Source organism: Dipteris shenzhenensis, chromosome 1 (genome assembly GCF_047967505.1).
Source record: "Dipteris shenzhenensis isolate YYH24624 ecotype China chromosome 1, Dip_SZ_1.0, whole genome shotgun sequence".
Taxonomy (NCBI): domain Eukaryota; kingdom Viridiplantae; phylum Streptophyta; class Polypodiopsida; order Gleicheniales; family Dipteridaceae; genus Dipteris; species Dipteris shenzhenensis.
The window spans coordinates 59,676,912-59,690,788 of record NC_141596.1 but is presented as its reverse complement, the minus strand read 5'-3'; the positions used below and the strand labels follow the sequence as shown (position 1 = coordinate 59,690,788).

Sequence of the window (13,877 nt, the reverse complement as noted above, 5' to 3'; positions counted from 1 at the left end):
ATCTGCATAAGGTATGCTCAAGAAATCATAGTCCCACGGTAATGACTGCTACTGAAAATAGAACCTGAGATGCCTCAAAACATGGGCGCCATTGCATAATCGGACTCAGCAAGAAAATCTGCAAATATCTCTCTTCTGCCAGAACTCCAAAATCCCAACCGATGAGTGAGAAATGGGAGTCAACACTTATCCACTGCCATGTGGCATAAATCTAAGGTTTCAAAACCTTAGAATGAAAAATGCATAACAAAGAGACGAAATCGAATACACAGAGATCTATAACTCTGAAAATCCTCCACTGAATCGCGTAAGAACTGACAGGTAGGGGTTTTTGGGCGTCCAGAACGTAATGGGACAGACGGTTTTGGAAACCGTGGTCTCAATCACTGGGTCCAACACACGAACTGAAAAACGTTTTTGGAAACAGAGCTGTTTGTAAACTCCACCGGAGTGCGAATGATGAGCAACATAGAAGTTTTAGGAACTCTTGAGTCCACCGGAACTGACAGATCTGCAAATGGTTGCTCCAAACTTGAGTTCCAACACCTGGGCAGAAAAAAGTAGAAACTGACACAATGAGTCAGAAATCCAATGAAATGATCCCAGATTCAAGAATGAAGGTGTTTCCAAGCTCTTGAAGTGAAGTGGACACCAAAAGCAAGCAATAGTTGCCTCTATAAGTCAATACGGAGTCTCTGTCATCGAACGGAACAGGGAAAAGCTCAAAAAACGACTTTTTTTTTTCAAAACACTTAACAGGCTCTCAAAACCACTTTGCAAAGCCAAAGTGACTTTTCCAAAGGTTCCTCCAAGGTCTCTGTACACTCGGATGCAAGTAAAGTCACCCACAAAGCTTTCCACAGAGCTTCTCCTTCCTCCCTCAGAGCTGCTGAGCTTCTAGGCATTTACGCACGCTCAGCTAGATCACCCGGGCTCTGATACCAGTTGAGAGTGCTCTCAACGGAAGCAAGAATAGAAGAGGGAGAGAGAGAAACAGAGAGCCACACAAGTTTTGGTGGGTGCAGAACACCCTAATCTTCTTTTTCATTCATTTATATATGTGTTTGAGTATTGTACATAACCGGGGTAAAGGCACAGTGACCTTTAACCCCCACATTTTTATGGTTTGTGACTCCATGTTTCTAGTTAGTCCCTGGAGTCAAGATGGGGATGTACTGTGGGAGCCATATATTGGCATTGATAGGTCTATTTTTTTATCAGGCCTGGCTTGAGAGTTCCAAGATGTGAAAGATCATAGTGGTAGGGAGAGAAGCAAGCTAACTCTAGGAATGCAAAGGAATGATAACAAGCATAATGGAAATGAAATGGAAAGAAAATGAAAGCAATAGACAAGTACTCATATGATACCAAAGAGCTTGATGTTGGCTGATGTGATAGACAATAGACAAGTACAATACTATATAGTGTGCCACTCGACTCTAGAAAGTCACAATGTCTATGGGATATCTCCGAATATGACACGTGGCATGTCTAGGACTCACTAGACTATAAAACCACACCTAGACCACCTAGAACACTCATTTTAGAGTCACTTTGGCTTCATATTCCAACACCCCCCCATGAAGACAAGGTGAAAGACTACTGGAATGGAACCAAGAACAGAACACGACAATGACGGTCTTGAGACTCAACATGCTCAGAGGCTCACGTTATAGCATGGCTACATGACCAGCTCATAGGTCTAGGAATACACCACCATCCTAGAACTTGGCCAAGCCTGATAACGAGACCTATCAAAGCCAATACATATGGCTCCCACACTACATCCCCCCTTGGATTCATAGCATGACATGTTAGGAAGCCACACACCAAAAATAGGAAAACCAATACATCTTTTTAGGAGGACTATCCAAGGCAGAGGACCTTTAGACTCAATGAAAATCACACACTCAATACATATCATTTTAGGGGGACTACCCAAAGCAGAGGATCCCAAAATGCATCAAGCTGTAGGAATAATAAAAGTAGATTAGAAACAAAAGTTCTGATCATCAGGTACATAGCTTTGAATAGAGAGAGAGATCTCTGATGTCGGCAGTAAGAGCATTAGTCAATGTCGAAGCATCATCTTCTTCTTCGTCTTCACTATTGCAGCCCCAACCAAGTTGACATGATCCTTGTGTTGTTGCTTGGCAAGCTTCTGGAAGCAGCGATCCTCGGTGTGACCAAGCTTCCCACAGTGATTGCACTTGAAAGGCTTGAATTTGCCTTTGCCTTTGCCCTTGGAGTACAATACAGTGGAGTCTGGAGTGTCTGCATACCATCTGTTATGATCAATAAGCATAGCAACCATATCATGATAACCCATTTGTGTCACACGCAATGATGGTATGATCTCCCAGAACCATATCATGATAACCCATTTGTGTCACACACAATGATGGTATGATCTCCCGGTACTTAGAATTTTCCTCAATGCTCAAGAGGAGCACAACAACTTGATCATCTTCCCCTACAGGGGGCTTCAGACAAGCAAGTTGAGTGACAAGGGATTCCATATGATTCAATTGAGCAAGAAGAGAGTCTTTATGCTTCATGTGCAGCTTGAAGAATTCATGTCTGAGGAATACCTTTGAATTTATGATTTTGTTACCGAACAATTCTTCAAACTTAGCCCATAAGTCGTGAGTAGTGGAGTCAAAATCAATATGATGAATAACGTCATCACACAACCCCAAACCAATGAGAGAAAGAGCTTTGTCCTTCAGATTCTCCCAGTGTGCAATTTTCTAGAATTCCATGGCTGGAAAAGAGTAGAAATGCAAGTGCACCTATGGAAAGATCACCTTGGTAAGTTCTTCATGAGCTGGAGCAGGTCTAGAACTTCTTCATGGTAGACAGAAGTGGAAGGACAGCAGCTCCAAGAGAATGACGGGCAGAATACGGGCACCAACTTGCAGGCAGCAGCTCCAAGAGAATGTCGCGCAAAGGAGTAGCAACTTGGCAGCAATCCCGAGGGCAGCGTCAGCTACTATTGGGCACGCATTTCAAGGCTGGAGCAGCAGGTGTACGGGCAGGCGGGCAGGCTGGTACGGCACAGACTGCACGAAAACAGTCCGTACGGACTGTACGGCCTATACGGACTGCTTACAGCAGGCTGTACGGCCTGTTTGCAGCCGTCTGTAGTAGCTAGAGAGTAGTAGCTAGAGAGGGGGTAGTTGATGGCGAGGAAAGAGCATGGTGAGGCTTGGGTAGAAGAGGGAGTGCTCAAGGAAGGAGAGGAGGGGGTAGTTGATGGCAAGGAAAGAACATGGTGAGGCTTGGGTAGAAGAAGTAGTACTCAAGGAAGGAGAGGAGAGGGTAGCCTTCCAAGGAGGATGAGGTAGAGTAGCTTCATTGGCCTCCCTCACCTCAACCTCTTGGAAGGGAAAGGAAAAGAGAGAGCAGGGCTAGGAACATGGCTTTGATACCATATGAAAGATCATAGTGGTAGGGAGAGAAGCAAGCTAACTCTAGGAATGGAAAGGAATGATAACAAGCATAATGGAAATGAAATGGAAACAAAATGAAAGCAATAGACAAGTACTCACATGATACCAAAGAGCTTGATGTTGATTGATGTGATAGACAATAGATACAACACTATATAGTGTGCCACTAGACTCTAGAAAGTCACAATGTCTATGGGATATCTCCCAATATGACGCATGCATGTCTAGGACTCACTAGACTATAAAACCACACCTAGACCACCTAGAACACTCATTTTAGACTCACTTTGGCTTCATATTCCAACAGGACGTTGGTGCATTGGTCTCCTAGACCTCTAAGTTGGTCATGCATCCATGCATGATGAGCCTCTGAGCCATGCTAGATGAGATTTCTATGTTATGCTCACCAGCCTTTGAGCCATGCTCACTTACCTCTGAGATTGTGTGGGAACCATGTCTAGTTCTAAACCGGCATGCACAGTTTTGATGATCGTCATTGTCATGTTCTGTTCTTGGTTCCATTCCACTAGTCTCTCACCTTGCCTTCATGGGGGGGTGTTGGAATATGAAGCCAAAGTGAGTCAAAAATGAGTGTACTAGGTGTCTAGGGGGTGTTTTATACTCTAGTGAGTCCTATGGATGCCACGTGTCATATTGGGAGTTATCCCATATGCATAGGTATTCATATGTGTGTGTGCGCTCTTATATAAGAGCTGTACTTATCTAGTGTCAAATTAATCAAGTATCAAGCTACAAGCTCTTTGGTCTACATGTGAGTACTCTCATAGTTCATTGCTCTAGTCATTTCATTTCCATTTCATTATGTCTCCTTTTGAGTCTCACTTCCTCTCTCCCTAGCCTACCCTCTCTCTCTCTCTCTCTCCTTCGGATCTCAGAGGATGGATTTGTCATTCCACCAGGCTATACAGGTATCCACATGTCCCACTCACTGAGGATTGCCCTTGGCCAGCTTAGAGTCTCTTCGCATCAGCTCGAGATAGAGGCTGGTAGGATGCGACGCATGGAGGATGGACGGCGACCAGGATCTGCCCTTGTTGCACCATGGGAGAGGTGGAGTCAGAGGAGCACTTCATTTGCAGATGCCCGCTATATTATGAGCTCAGAGGTAGATTCCACTGTCTCTTCACGGATGGCTTTGGACCTCTCTCACGAGTGATGGACTACGAGGATCAGCATTGCCTAGCTCTTTATGTCAGGGAGGCCACTATGCTTCGACGAGACTACCTCAGAGACCATCAGCACAGACCGGAGCGTGATAGAGCCCAGCCTGATAGAGCTCAGGCACACGCTATACCAGAGGACAGAGACCAGGAGGAGCACGAGGAGGTCAGAGCTCACACAGGACACATGCCTCCACCCTGTGGATGTACATATGAGATGGTTTGTAGACGCCGCAGGATCTTGTTACATAGGGGACGTACTCGTCGCTTCATCTCCAGACGATCCAGGATGATGGCAGCTTTTCGGAGGAGACTTACTCATGGAGATCTCGCCCCACCAGCCGCTCACCTCACCTTTGCTCAGATTTGTACTCTCATAGCAGGAGGCAGAGTCGATGGACAGGATTTCCAGTATTATTTTGGTTCTCAGACTCCGTGACACCTGGACTTGTATCTTTGCATTGGCATATTGTACTCATCCCCCCATTTTGCACCCAGGGGCGGTTTCCTTGCATCTAGTTTACTTTGTATTTAGGCTCAGATTTGACATTATGTACTTTCACTTGCATTGTATTGCGTAGCACTTAGATGATATTCGACGATGCCTCTTCTTTGTGGCACGTTGATTTTGTGCTATCTTGTATGCAGAGTTCTTGATGTCCCATGGGCCCATTTTGGCCTTTAGTGGACAATAATACACTTTCTTTCTTTCTTTCTTTCTCTCTCCACCATGTTCCTTCATGTTTCATGGTCGTACAGAACACATTGAACTCAATATCATTATGTCAGGGAGCAGCTACATGCATGGGACATCAGCTTGGGCTTCTTCCCAAAATCTCGTATTTCTCTTCACGAAAGCATTACCTCATCCAAAGTTTTAAGGTAGTGGCCAATGTTATGTAATAAGGGGCTAGGGGCACTTTTTCCCTTTATTAAGGTTGTTTACCCCTAGCCTCAGTTAGAGATTGAGTTTGTGGGAGAGTTAGTCACCACACATCTTTTGATCCCAATTAGGGTCCATCCTATGGTTTCCTATCTTTGTAGTTCATTTGTGTTGCTGCAATTCCATTCTAGCTTGCTTCAACTCCATTCTCTCTCTTCCATTTCCAACATCACTACCCATACAAAGCCAAAGGGCTAGACATGTCAAATCTTGTATAATGTTATTTTCATAAGCATTCATGTAGTTTGCTATTTACAAAAGGGGAAAAAGTACAAATTTTTCATACAATATATATATTTTTTGTTCTCTTATGAAACTGTACAGTGAAAAGACTGAAGAGTTTCTTCCATCTAGTCTAATGTTTAAAAGACTACATCATTTGAAAATACAAATTCCCCTTGGTCAAAACCATTGAAGTCCAACTAATTCCTAAGAACGATAGTACATTGCATCGGCAATGTGAACACAAACATGATTTTACTAGAAATAAGATAATCAAGCTCGGTATCAATTATTGACCTGTGACATAAGAAAAAGGAAAAGGTGATCCCAGTATGTTAACTGAAACATTTCCAACTTGGAGCAAGTACTGTCCAGCTTCTTGCAAAGAAAATCGTAGTCTCTGTGTCTCAATGGTTGTATTGCCCAGTGATTCAATAAGCATATCCCTCACAATGATAGGTTCTGGATTCCCCAGGAGGTACACTTGTGCAGAGAAATTACACATGCATGGATAAGTATTTCTCTTGAAAATATCATTCCCATATGTATCTCTGGGAGTAATAAAAAATTCTGCCATGCTACCTACTTCAAAAGTGTTTGCATCCTCTTGCCATCCTCCAAGAGAATTTGGTGCGGAGACAGTTCCTACAAATAAAAAGGAAGAACTGAAGTAAAATAAATTTGGAGCGTTATTTCAATCTAAAACACCTTCATTGCTAGTGCAAATGTTACACCCTGTAAAATATGCCTTTCATAGCAGAGAAATAATACAGCACAAGATACCCGTAGAAGAAGCTATTTCAGCACATTACATGAAAATAAGGCCATCTTTATCAATTCTGAAATACGAGTGCACATAAGATGATGAAAAATGTGTCATGTGAGAAAGACTACAATCTCATTATGCATTAGAATGCTACGCAGGCTAATCCCTAACCTGCCTCAATACGCACTTGAAATGGGCTTCCAGGGATAGGAACTGTAGCATTGGATACAGAAGGTGTAGCATTATATATCCCTGCTGTAATTAATATAGAATATGGAGTTGAATAAGCTTTTGTGATGCGATACTTCACCCTTATCATGCTGTTTGTTTTCAGGACATCTTGTGATGCTAATGTGTTTGGCACAAATGTGATTGAGACATTAGCTTGCCCTTGTGGATTTGAATTGTTAAGAATATCATAAAATGAAATGGTAAATTCAAGGTAGCTTCCAGCTGTGCCCCTTTGCAGCCCAGATCCCACTGCCTTAGTATTTGGCACATACAAAGGTCCTGCAACAAGAAAGAAAGCCAGTTTGTTAGTGTTACCAATGTGTACAGTTAAAGCTTGAAAATATACAGATAATTAAGAACACGTAAGCATACAAAAGAATTCAACATCAAGACCTTCCAGCACACCTCCTAGTATCTTCTCCTTTTATGACCTTCTGTGAGCCACAATATTACACTTAGAAGAAAACTATATTTTCATACATTGCATGCATAAATAATTCCAAACATTCATTACTGGTTATGTCAAGAAAAGACGGACCCACATATCAGACAATTGTTCCACCATATCTTTCTTCTTCTTGTTATACCTGGAAGAACAGTCTTATATAAAGCAGGGCCTGTATTTAGAGTGACACCTCGCCATCGTACAACAATCGCATACTCCCCAGAAACTTTTGCAAGAAAGGATACATTGTAGAATCCTTTCTTATTGTTGTCAATTGTAATGTTTTTGGGTAATTCTGATGGGTCTCCAAACCTTAATATTGATACTGCAATTGAGATGTTATTTATTTCAGCAGGATTTCCCAGATTATCACACAATTGAACAGAAAAAACAGAAAGATCTCCAGCTGTTGAGTTTTTCAATCCATCTCCGAGAATAATTGTCTTTGAAGGATCGACATCTCCTGTCATCAAAATGCAATAGAACATCTACATATAAGAAAAAGTAATGATTCAATGCAGCTATATCTAATATTAGGTTTGCATCATACTCATGAAGATAGAAACACACTTGGACAGAGCTACATAAAGGTTCTCTCTAGACTCTATCTAGAAGAGTAACAAAAAGATTACGACCGACATCTACTAAATTTTTTGGCTTTCACACCGAAGGCATTTAAGTCTCAAAAACCATGTAGAAAGTTTTCTGTTTTCATTACTTTGGCAAGAACCATGCATATACTGGCATGATGTGTATACTAGCATGCCTCCTTAAATGACACAACGACAGTGTTACATCCCTAGCTGACCTATGGATCTGGAGAGACCCTAGTGGGTAGAGTCAATGGGATCAATAATGGCCTGACACTAGCTAGCAAGCTAGTTAAATGCATCCTTCATGATGGTACTTCAGTGGTATGGGACGGAGAGGTCTACGAAGCTAGGGCCAAGCCATGGATCTATCCTATGACCTCCATACTTGTGGGTAAGCCGATGGCTGTACCATTGGGTGGTGAACCCCAGATATTGCATTCTATGGTTCGGTTTCTTGAACTTGGTTTGATGACTTGGAGAGGGAGTCATCTCTATGTATCATTGTCACAAAAGCCACATTAGAATGGAAATACTTCATGCTTGTGTCTTTTTGTTTTGTTGTAATGACATTCTTCTTGTTTTCGAAGAGAAAGAAGATTCGAAGTTTTGAATTATAAGTGGTGGGTAGAGGTTCCCCAGTGGAAGAAGATTGTGGGTAGGAAAGAATTCTTAGTACGTTGGAGGCAAAGCTTGGTTTTGCCAATAGAGAAATCGAGATAATGGAAAGAATGCAGCAAAAGCTTGATCGAAGCTTTTCTTTTTGTAGATTTTCAAAAAGAAATAAATAAGTATACCCACACATAGCAAGAGGATAGTGACTCAAAGGGTTGCAACATGTAAGATCTACTTACGTAGGTTGCCTGACTTCAGACTATATTTTGCATAATCAAAAACTGTCATCAGTTGCATGTTTATGAGCAGAACATCTCTGAGGGATCAATCTGTTGATCAGCCCTTATAAGTCTGTCCCTGAGATTTTGGGGGATTGTCCGATGTTCAAATTATTTATCGCTTGGCTGCCCCTAGTGGTATAAGGCGTGAACAGCCTCATCCTCGTAGCAGTGAGATATAACTCCTCAAATGACATGGAGGGTTTTAGCTGTAGACTAGTCACTAGTGTCAATTAGAAAATCATAATTGAGCTTATGGAACGACAACTTGATTTCAGCATGTAGCAGCAACTTAATTTTGGAACATCGTGACTTAGGTGGAAACCACGTTTAGCTTTAGTATATGTGTTAAAGGATAACAAGAGTATTCTGATAGACTCAGCTGGTTAAGGGCACGGGCTCTACAAATTAAAAGGCTCACAAGTGTATTATGAGAGAACAATAAAAGTGTTGCCGCAAAAGGTCCTAGTATGATGTAGAATAAGCTGGTGGATATAAGTAAAACTACCTTATGTTTGGCTTATCAGAACATTAGTGATTTAGGCTGATTTAAGACCTTTTGGAGTGGAATTCTAAACCCTCTTTCAGGTTTACTTTTCGTCCAGTTTTAATATCTTGCTATTTTTCTATGCCGTCTACTTATGTAGATAATTCTTTGAAAAGTCATATTTACTTTTTCACTTTGGATAGAATTTATAGTCACTTGATTAAGAAAATATAGGGAATCTTACATTTCTCCATGACGCAACAAAAGACAAAGACATGAAGGAAGAAGAAGATCCTAACAAAATGTTTGGTCTTAAATTGGAAACTCCAAAATTATGAGACTTGGTCAACTTGGTTGATGAAAATCAACATCTCCATGATGTTCTTATAATCCTTCTTTTGTCCTCTAGATGTTTGGCAAGGAACAGGAGAAACATGTTCACCATATCGAGACTTGGTTGAATAAAAGGACAAGTCACTTTGCCTTGTACAACTTCAATGATCGACGACATTTGACCATTCTGCAAGGGTACCTAAGAGGAAAAGCTCTTACCTGGTGGAGGGACTTGAAAACAAAACCACTTACATGAATCAGTTCCAAGAAATTTTCAAAAAGTGCTTAGCCAAGCACATGATGAACTTAGCAGTTGGATTATTACCAATTATTTTATCATTTAAATGCTAAAGTTCCAAGCATAAATCCTCTCGTGGTATGGAATATGTTTATTAGAGGACTTATTGAGACCATCAAAATGAAGTCTAATGGAACACGATCAAATCTTTGGAAGCCAAGATTTGTTTCACAAAGATTTAAATGATACAATTGTGGCCACTTGCAAAAATACGAATCCCCAACAATGGAAATAATGGTGGAAAATTAATAAAAGAAAAGAAAATTCATTTCCACTTTCAAAAGATATACTTCAAATCCATCAAATTTAAAAAAGGAAAGTGATCCTACTAAGATGCCAAAAGATTGGAAAAAGGGTGTCTTTTCAATGTATACAACATGGCCACTTGAATAACGAATGCCATTGAGAACCACCATTCGACTCTGCAAGTTTCTCTGATAAAATTTTTCATAGAATCTACCCAATGATTGTAACTGTAAACTTACTAATTAAAGCAACACCAAACACTATGGTGCTTTGCACACTCACCCCTATGTCTACTCTTGTTAACTCAACAGAGCCACCTCTGCCTCCTACTGTTACACTGATAATACTATTGAATCCTCTTTTGCACCAAGCTCTCGCCGCACACAATTAAATTGCAGCCTTGCACTATTACCCTCACCAGCATTATCCACCTCTACCTCCTACTACTTTTCAGAAGATTTTTATTAAGCATGAATGAAACTCCAAGAGCAAAGCTCAAGGGAAGAGTATCATGCATACCACGAGAGAACAAACACACTAATAGGGAAAAATCAAACTCCTGTAAAAGAGCTAGAAAACATCCAAGGATGAGGATGAAAATGCCACCTCAATCTTGTGGAGGACTCTGAGAAGAACACGGAGCCATTGCACTCCTTGAGGAAAAAAGTCCTCCTAGTAGAGAGAGAGGATTGATATGTAGTGAATTGCAGCTCCCTGCTCCCCACCCGCGCATCTTGCTCTCTTCCTTTCTTTCCTTTCTTTCTCTTCCAACCCCCTTCCTCTCCATGCGTGGCGCAACATTCTTGAAGGTAGAGAATACTGGTGGCGACCCTAGGTCTGGACAAAGAGGCTCTATGGTAGCACCCTTGGTCTCCTTTCTCCAACTGACAAGCAACGGGTGAAGCAAGCAGCTCAGCCACTTCAGGACAAGGCAATAGTGGGCAAAATAGTTGGCCTCACGCCCCATGAGGAGACAAGCTTGGCACTAGAAGGGGACCACATTCAAGAGGTCACTATCTATGGGCGAAGCGTCTTCCTCCTCCAGCTGAGCTCCCTCGACACCACCCTAGCAAGATTGGTATATTGAATTCAAGAAAGCTTGCACTAGAAGGGAGCCATTTAGGAGGTCACTATCTATGGGAGAGGCATCTTCCGTCCTCCTCCAGCTGAGCTCCCTCACACCACCTTGGCATTTGTGGAGCCCATTCTCCTCGTAGCTCTAACCCAACATGATAATCTTGAAACATCCCAAAGCTAGGAAAGTAGGGCATGCAAATAAACATTGCTACAAAAGAGCATATGACACAAAAAACAAAGGAGCTGCAACGACGATTCAAAGAAGCAACCAAATGCATGCATGCTGGAAGAAAGAGATGCACCAACAGTAGCACCAAAGGAGGGTAATGGGGACATAGTCAACGTATGATAGGTTTCCCTATCACATGCCTCTTAGTGGCATAGCCGCCTACTTAAGGAGAGTTTACTCTTGGAGGGGGAGAAGACGGTGACATTGTTGGCAATTGATAGGATTTTATGTGTAATCGTACATCAAAATATTTTTTTAAGAGGAAATTCCTCTTGTCCTCTTTCCAAAAAAAAAGAACCTTTCATTTTTCCTCTCTCTAGGATGGGAACCTCCTTGTACCTATAGCTCTTGGAGAGGTTATGTGGTGAAAGCAAAAAGAGAGGGGAATTTTAATAATCGAGTAGGGCCTACTTGGTAGACATGTAGTTACGATGTGTGTAACTCCTCTTCAAATATAGCCATGACCAATTTCCTCAATCAATAATATGAAAGAACAAAAGAGATTTGGCCATGCGACATGGTAGAGATATACAACTCTGCACTCTTTGTGACACACAGCCTCCATAAAAAACCTTGTTGAACCAGGCTGCTCCCATTGCCCCCTCTCGACGACTCCTCCTTCCCGCTCCCCCTCTCCGCCTCTTCCCTGTACCTCCTCCGCTACCTCTCCGCTCCCCCCTTCCTATCTCCCCTCGCCTACCTTCCTCACCTCCCCCCGCCTCGTCTCCCTGCGCTTCCCCCTCCCGCCTCCCCTCTTTGCTTCCCCGCTCCCCCTCCTCCTCCCCCTCCCTGCTGCTTCTTTCGCCTCCCCCGCTGGCCCTCCCCGCCTCCTTCTGCCGCCTCTACCTCCTCCCCCTGCCGCCTTCTCCGCTTCCTGCCACCTCCCCCCGCCTCTACCCCCCGCCGCCTCCCCCGCTGCCCCTCCCTGCCTCCCCCCACTGCCTCTACCTCCTCCCCCCGCCGCCTTCTCCCGCTTCCTGCCGCCCCTACCTCATTCCCCCTTGTCGCCTTCCCCGCCTTCTCTGCCTCTACCACCTCCCCTTCGCCTCTTCGTCTCTTGCCTTCGCCTTCTTTCCCTCCTCGCCTTCTCGTCCCCCCCTCCTTCTCTGCCTTCCGGCCTCCTTGCCTTCCTCCTTCCTCTTCCGTCCTTACCCCCCCCTCACGCCGCCTCGTCTTCGCCTCCCCCTCTGACGTTTTTCTCCCTTTTCTTCGTCCTCTCTGAAGCGGGAGCATTTGCGCTTGTTAAGGTGAAAGAAAACCTTGGTGGTGACCCTTGGTCTAGCCAGAGGGGCTCTATGGCAGCACCCTCGAATCCCACAGCCGTTAAGGTTCTTCTTTCCCCAGCTGACAAGCAGCAGGTATAGCAGGCAGTTCAGTCCCTCCAGGACAAGGCGCTTGTAGGCAGAATTATGGGCCTCACGCCTACACGGAGACAGGTGTGAGAGTGGATCCAAGCGAGCTTGGCATCAGAAGGAGACCACATCTAGGAGGTCGCCATCTATGGACAAGGTGTTTTCCTCATCTAGCTGAGCTCCCTCGACACTGCCTCGACACTTGTGGAGCAGAGCCCCATCCTCTTTTCTTGGTATCATGGGTTTACAGTGGAGGACATGGATAAGACACACCATGTTCCATGTTTCCGATTACACTTCGCTTTCCAGGGCTCCCCAAGGAGTATCGAGCCATCCTCCCTTTCATTGATCGGGCATTTGGCACAATGCTTGAGTCCCCGCTAGAGTCGGCCGCCTCAATTTTAGCAGATGATGGAGTCCCCCGGATCAGACTAGTGGTTGAGAGCCCAGAGTCCCCCTTCTCGAGACCCTTGAAGGGGGCACACTTTGCTAGAGGGTGGATATTTTTGGATTACTAGGCCAGTGTCTTCGGTGCAGACAAATGGGTCACCTCGCTAGAGATTGCCCTCGTGGCCTCCCTCATGCGTCTCTCCCCCCCCCTCCGCAAAGTACATAGAGTCAATTGGCCCGGACCCACAGCGTCCTCTCAGACAGGAGCAGTAGGAGTCTCAGATCCCTTGGGTAACCTCCTCAGAAGGGGACTGGACCCAAGTTAAAAAGAAAAAGAACCCAAGTAAGCAGGCCCGCAAGCGCCGCAGGCAGAGGGCCAATCGCAGAGAGGGGGATAGGATTGATTGAGAGGCCCTGAAGGAGGAACAGCAGGAGCCACCTCCTCCAGCGACAGGGGCCACCATCCATCCAGACGGTCCTCTAGCTTTAGAGGTAAAGCCTCCGATTCCACCCTTGCAGCAGCAGCGAACCCCAGGAGCTCCAAATGCGGCGATGGTGGGACTGCAAACGCTAGCCCGATGGGGGCCGCGGAGGAGCCATCCAGAGCCCCGGTCAGCCTAACTAGTAGGGGGGCCCTGTGGTCCTTGTCCCTCCTCCTCCCCCTCCCCCCCCCCAGACCCTTCCCCCTCTTCTTCTTCACTTCCCCCTCCCCCTCCAGGTTTCCCCCCGCCCCCTCCCCCCC

The 13,877-nt window shown here is 44.3% G+C and overlaps 1 protein-coding gene across 1 annotated transcript in view; it reads right to left on the bottom strand.

The window, feature by feature from the left end:
- Window positions 1–13,877, bottom strand: part of LOC147906132 (uncharacterized) — a 320,331-nt gene that overhangs the window by 280,098 nt on the left and 26,356 nt on the right. Inside the window, exons 10-12 of the mRNA XM_087386859.1 lie at window positions 7,383–7,703; window positions 6,736–7,074; window positions 6,096–6,443 (exon numbers count right to left, since the gene is read on the bottom strand). Coding sequence (XP_087242985.1) covers window positions 6,096–6,443; window positions 6,736–7,074; window positions 7,383–7,703 — 1,008 coding nt within the window. The remainder of the gene's footprint in view (window positions 1–6,095; window positions 6,444–6,735; window positions 7,075–7,382; window positions 7,704–13,877) is intronic.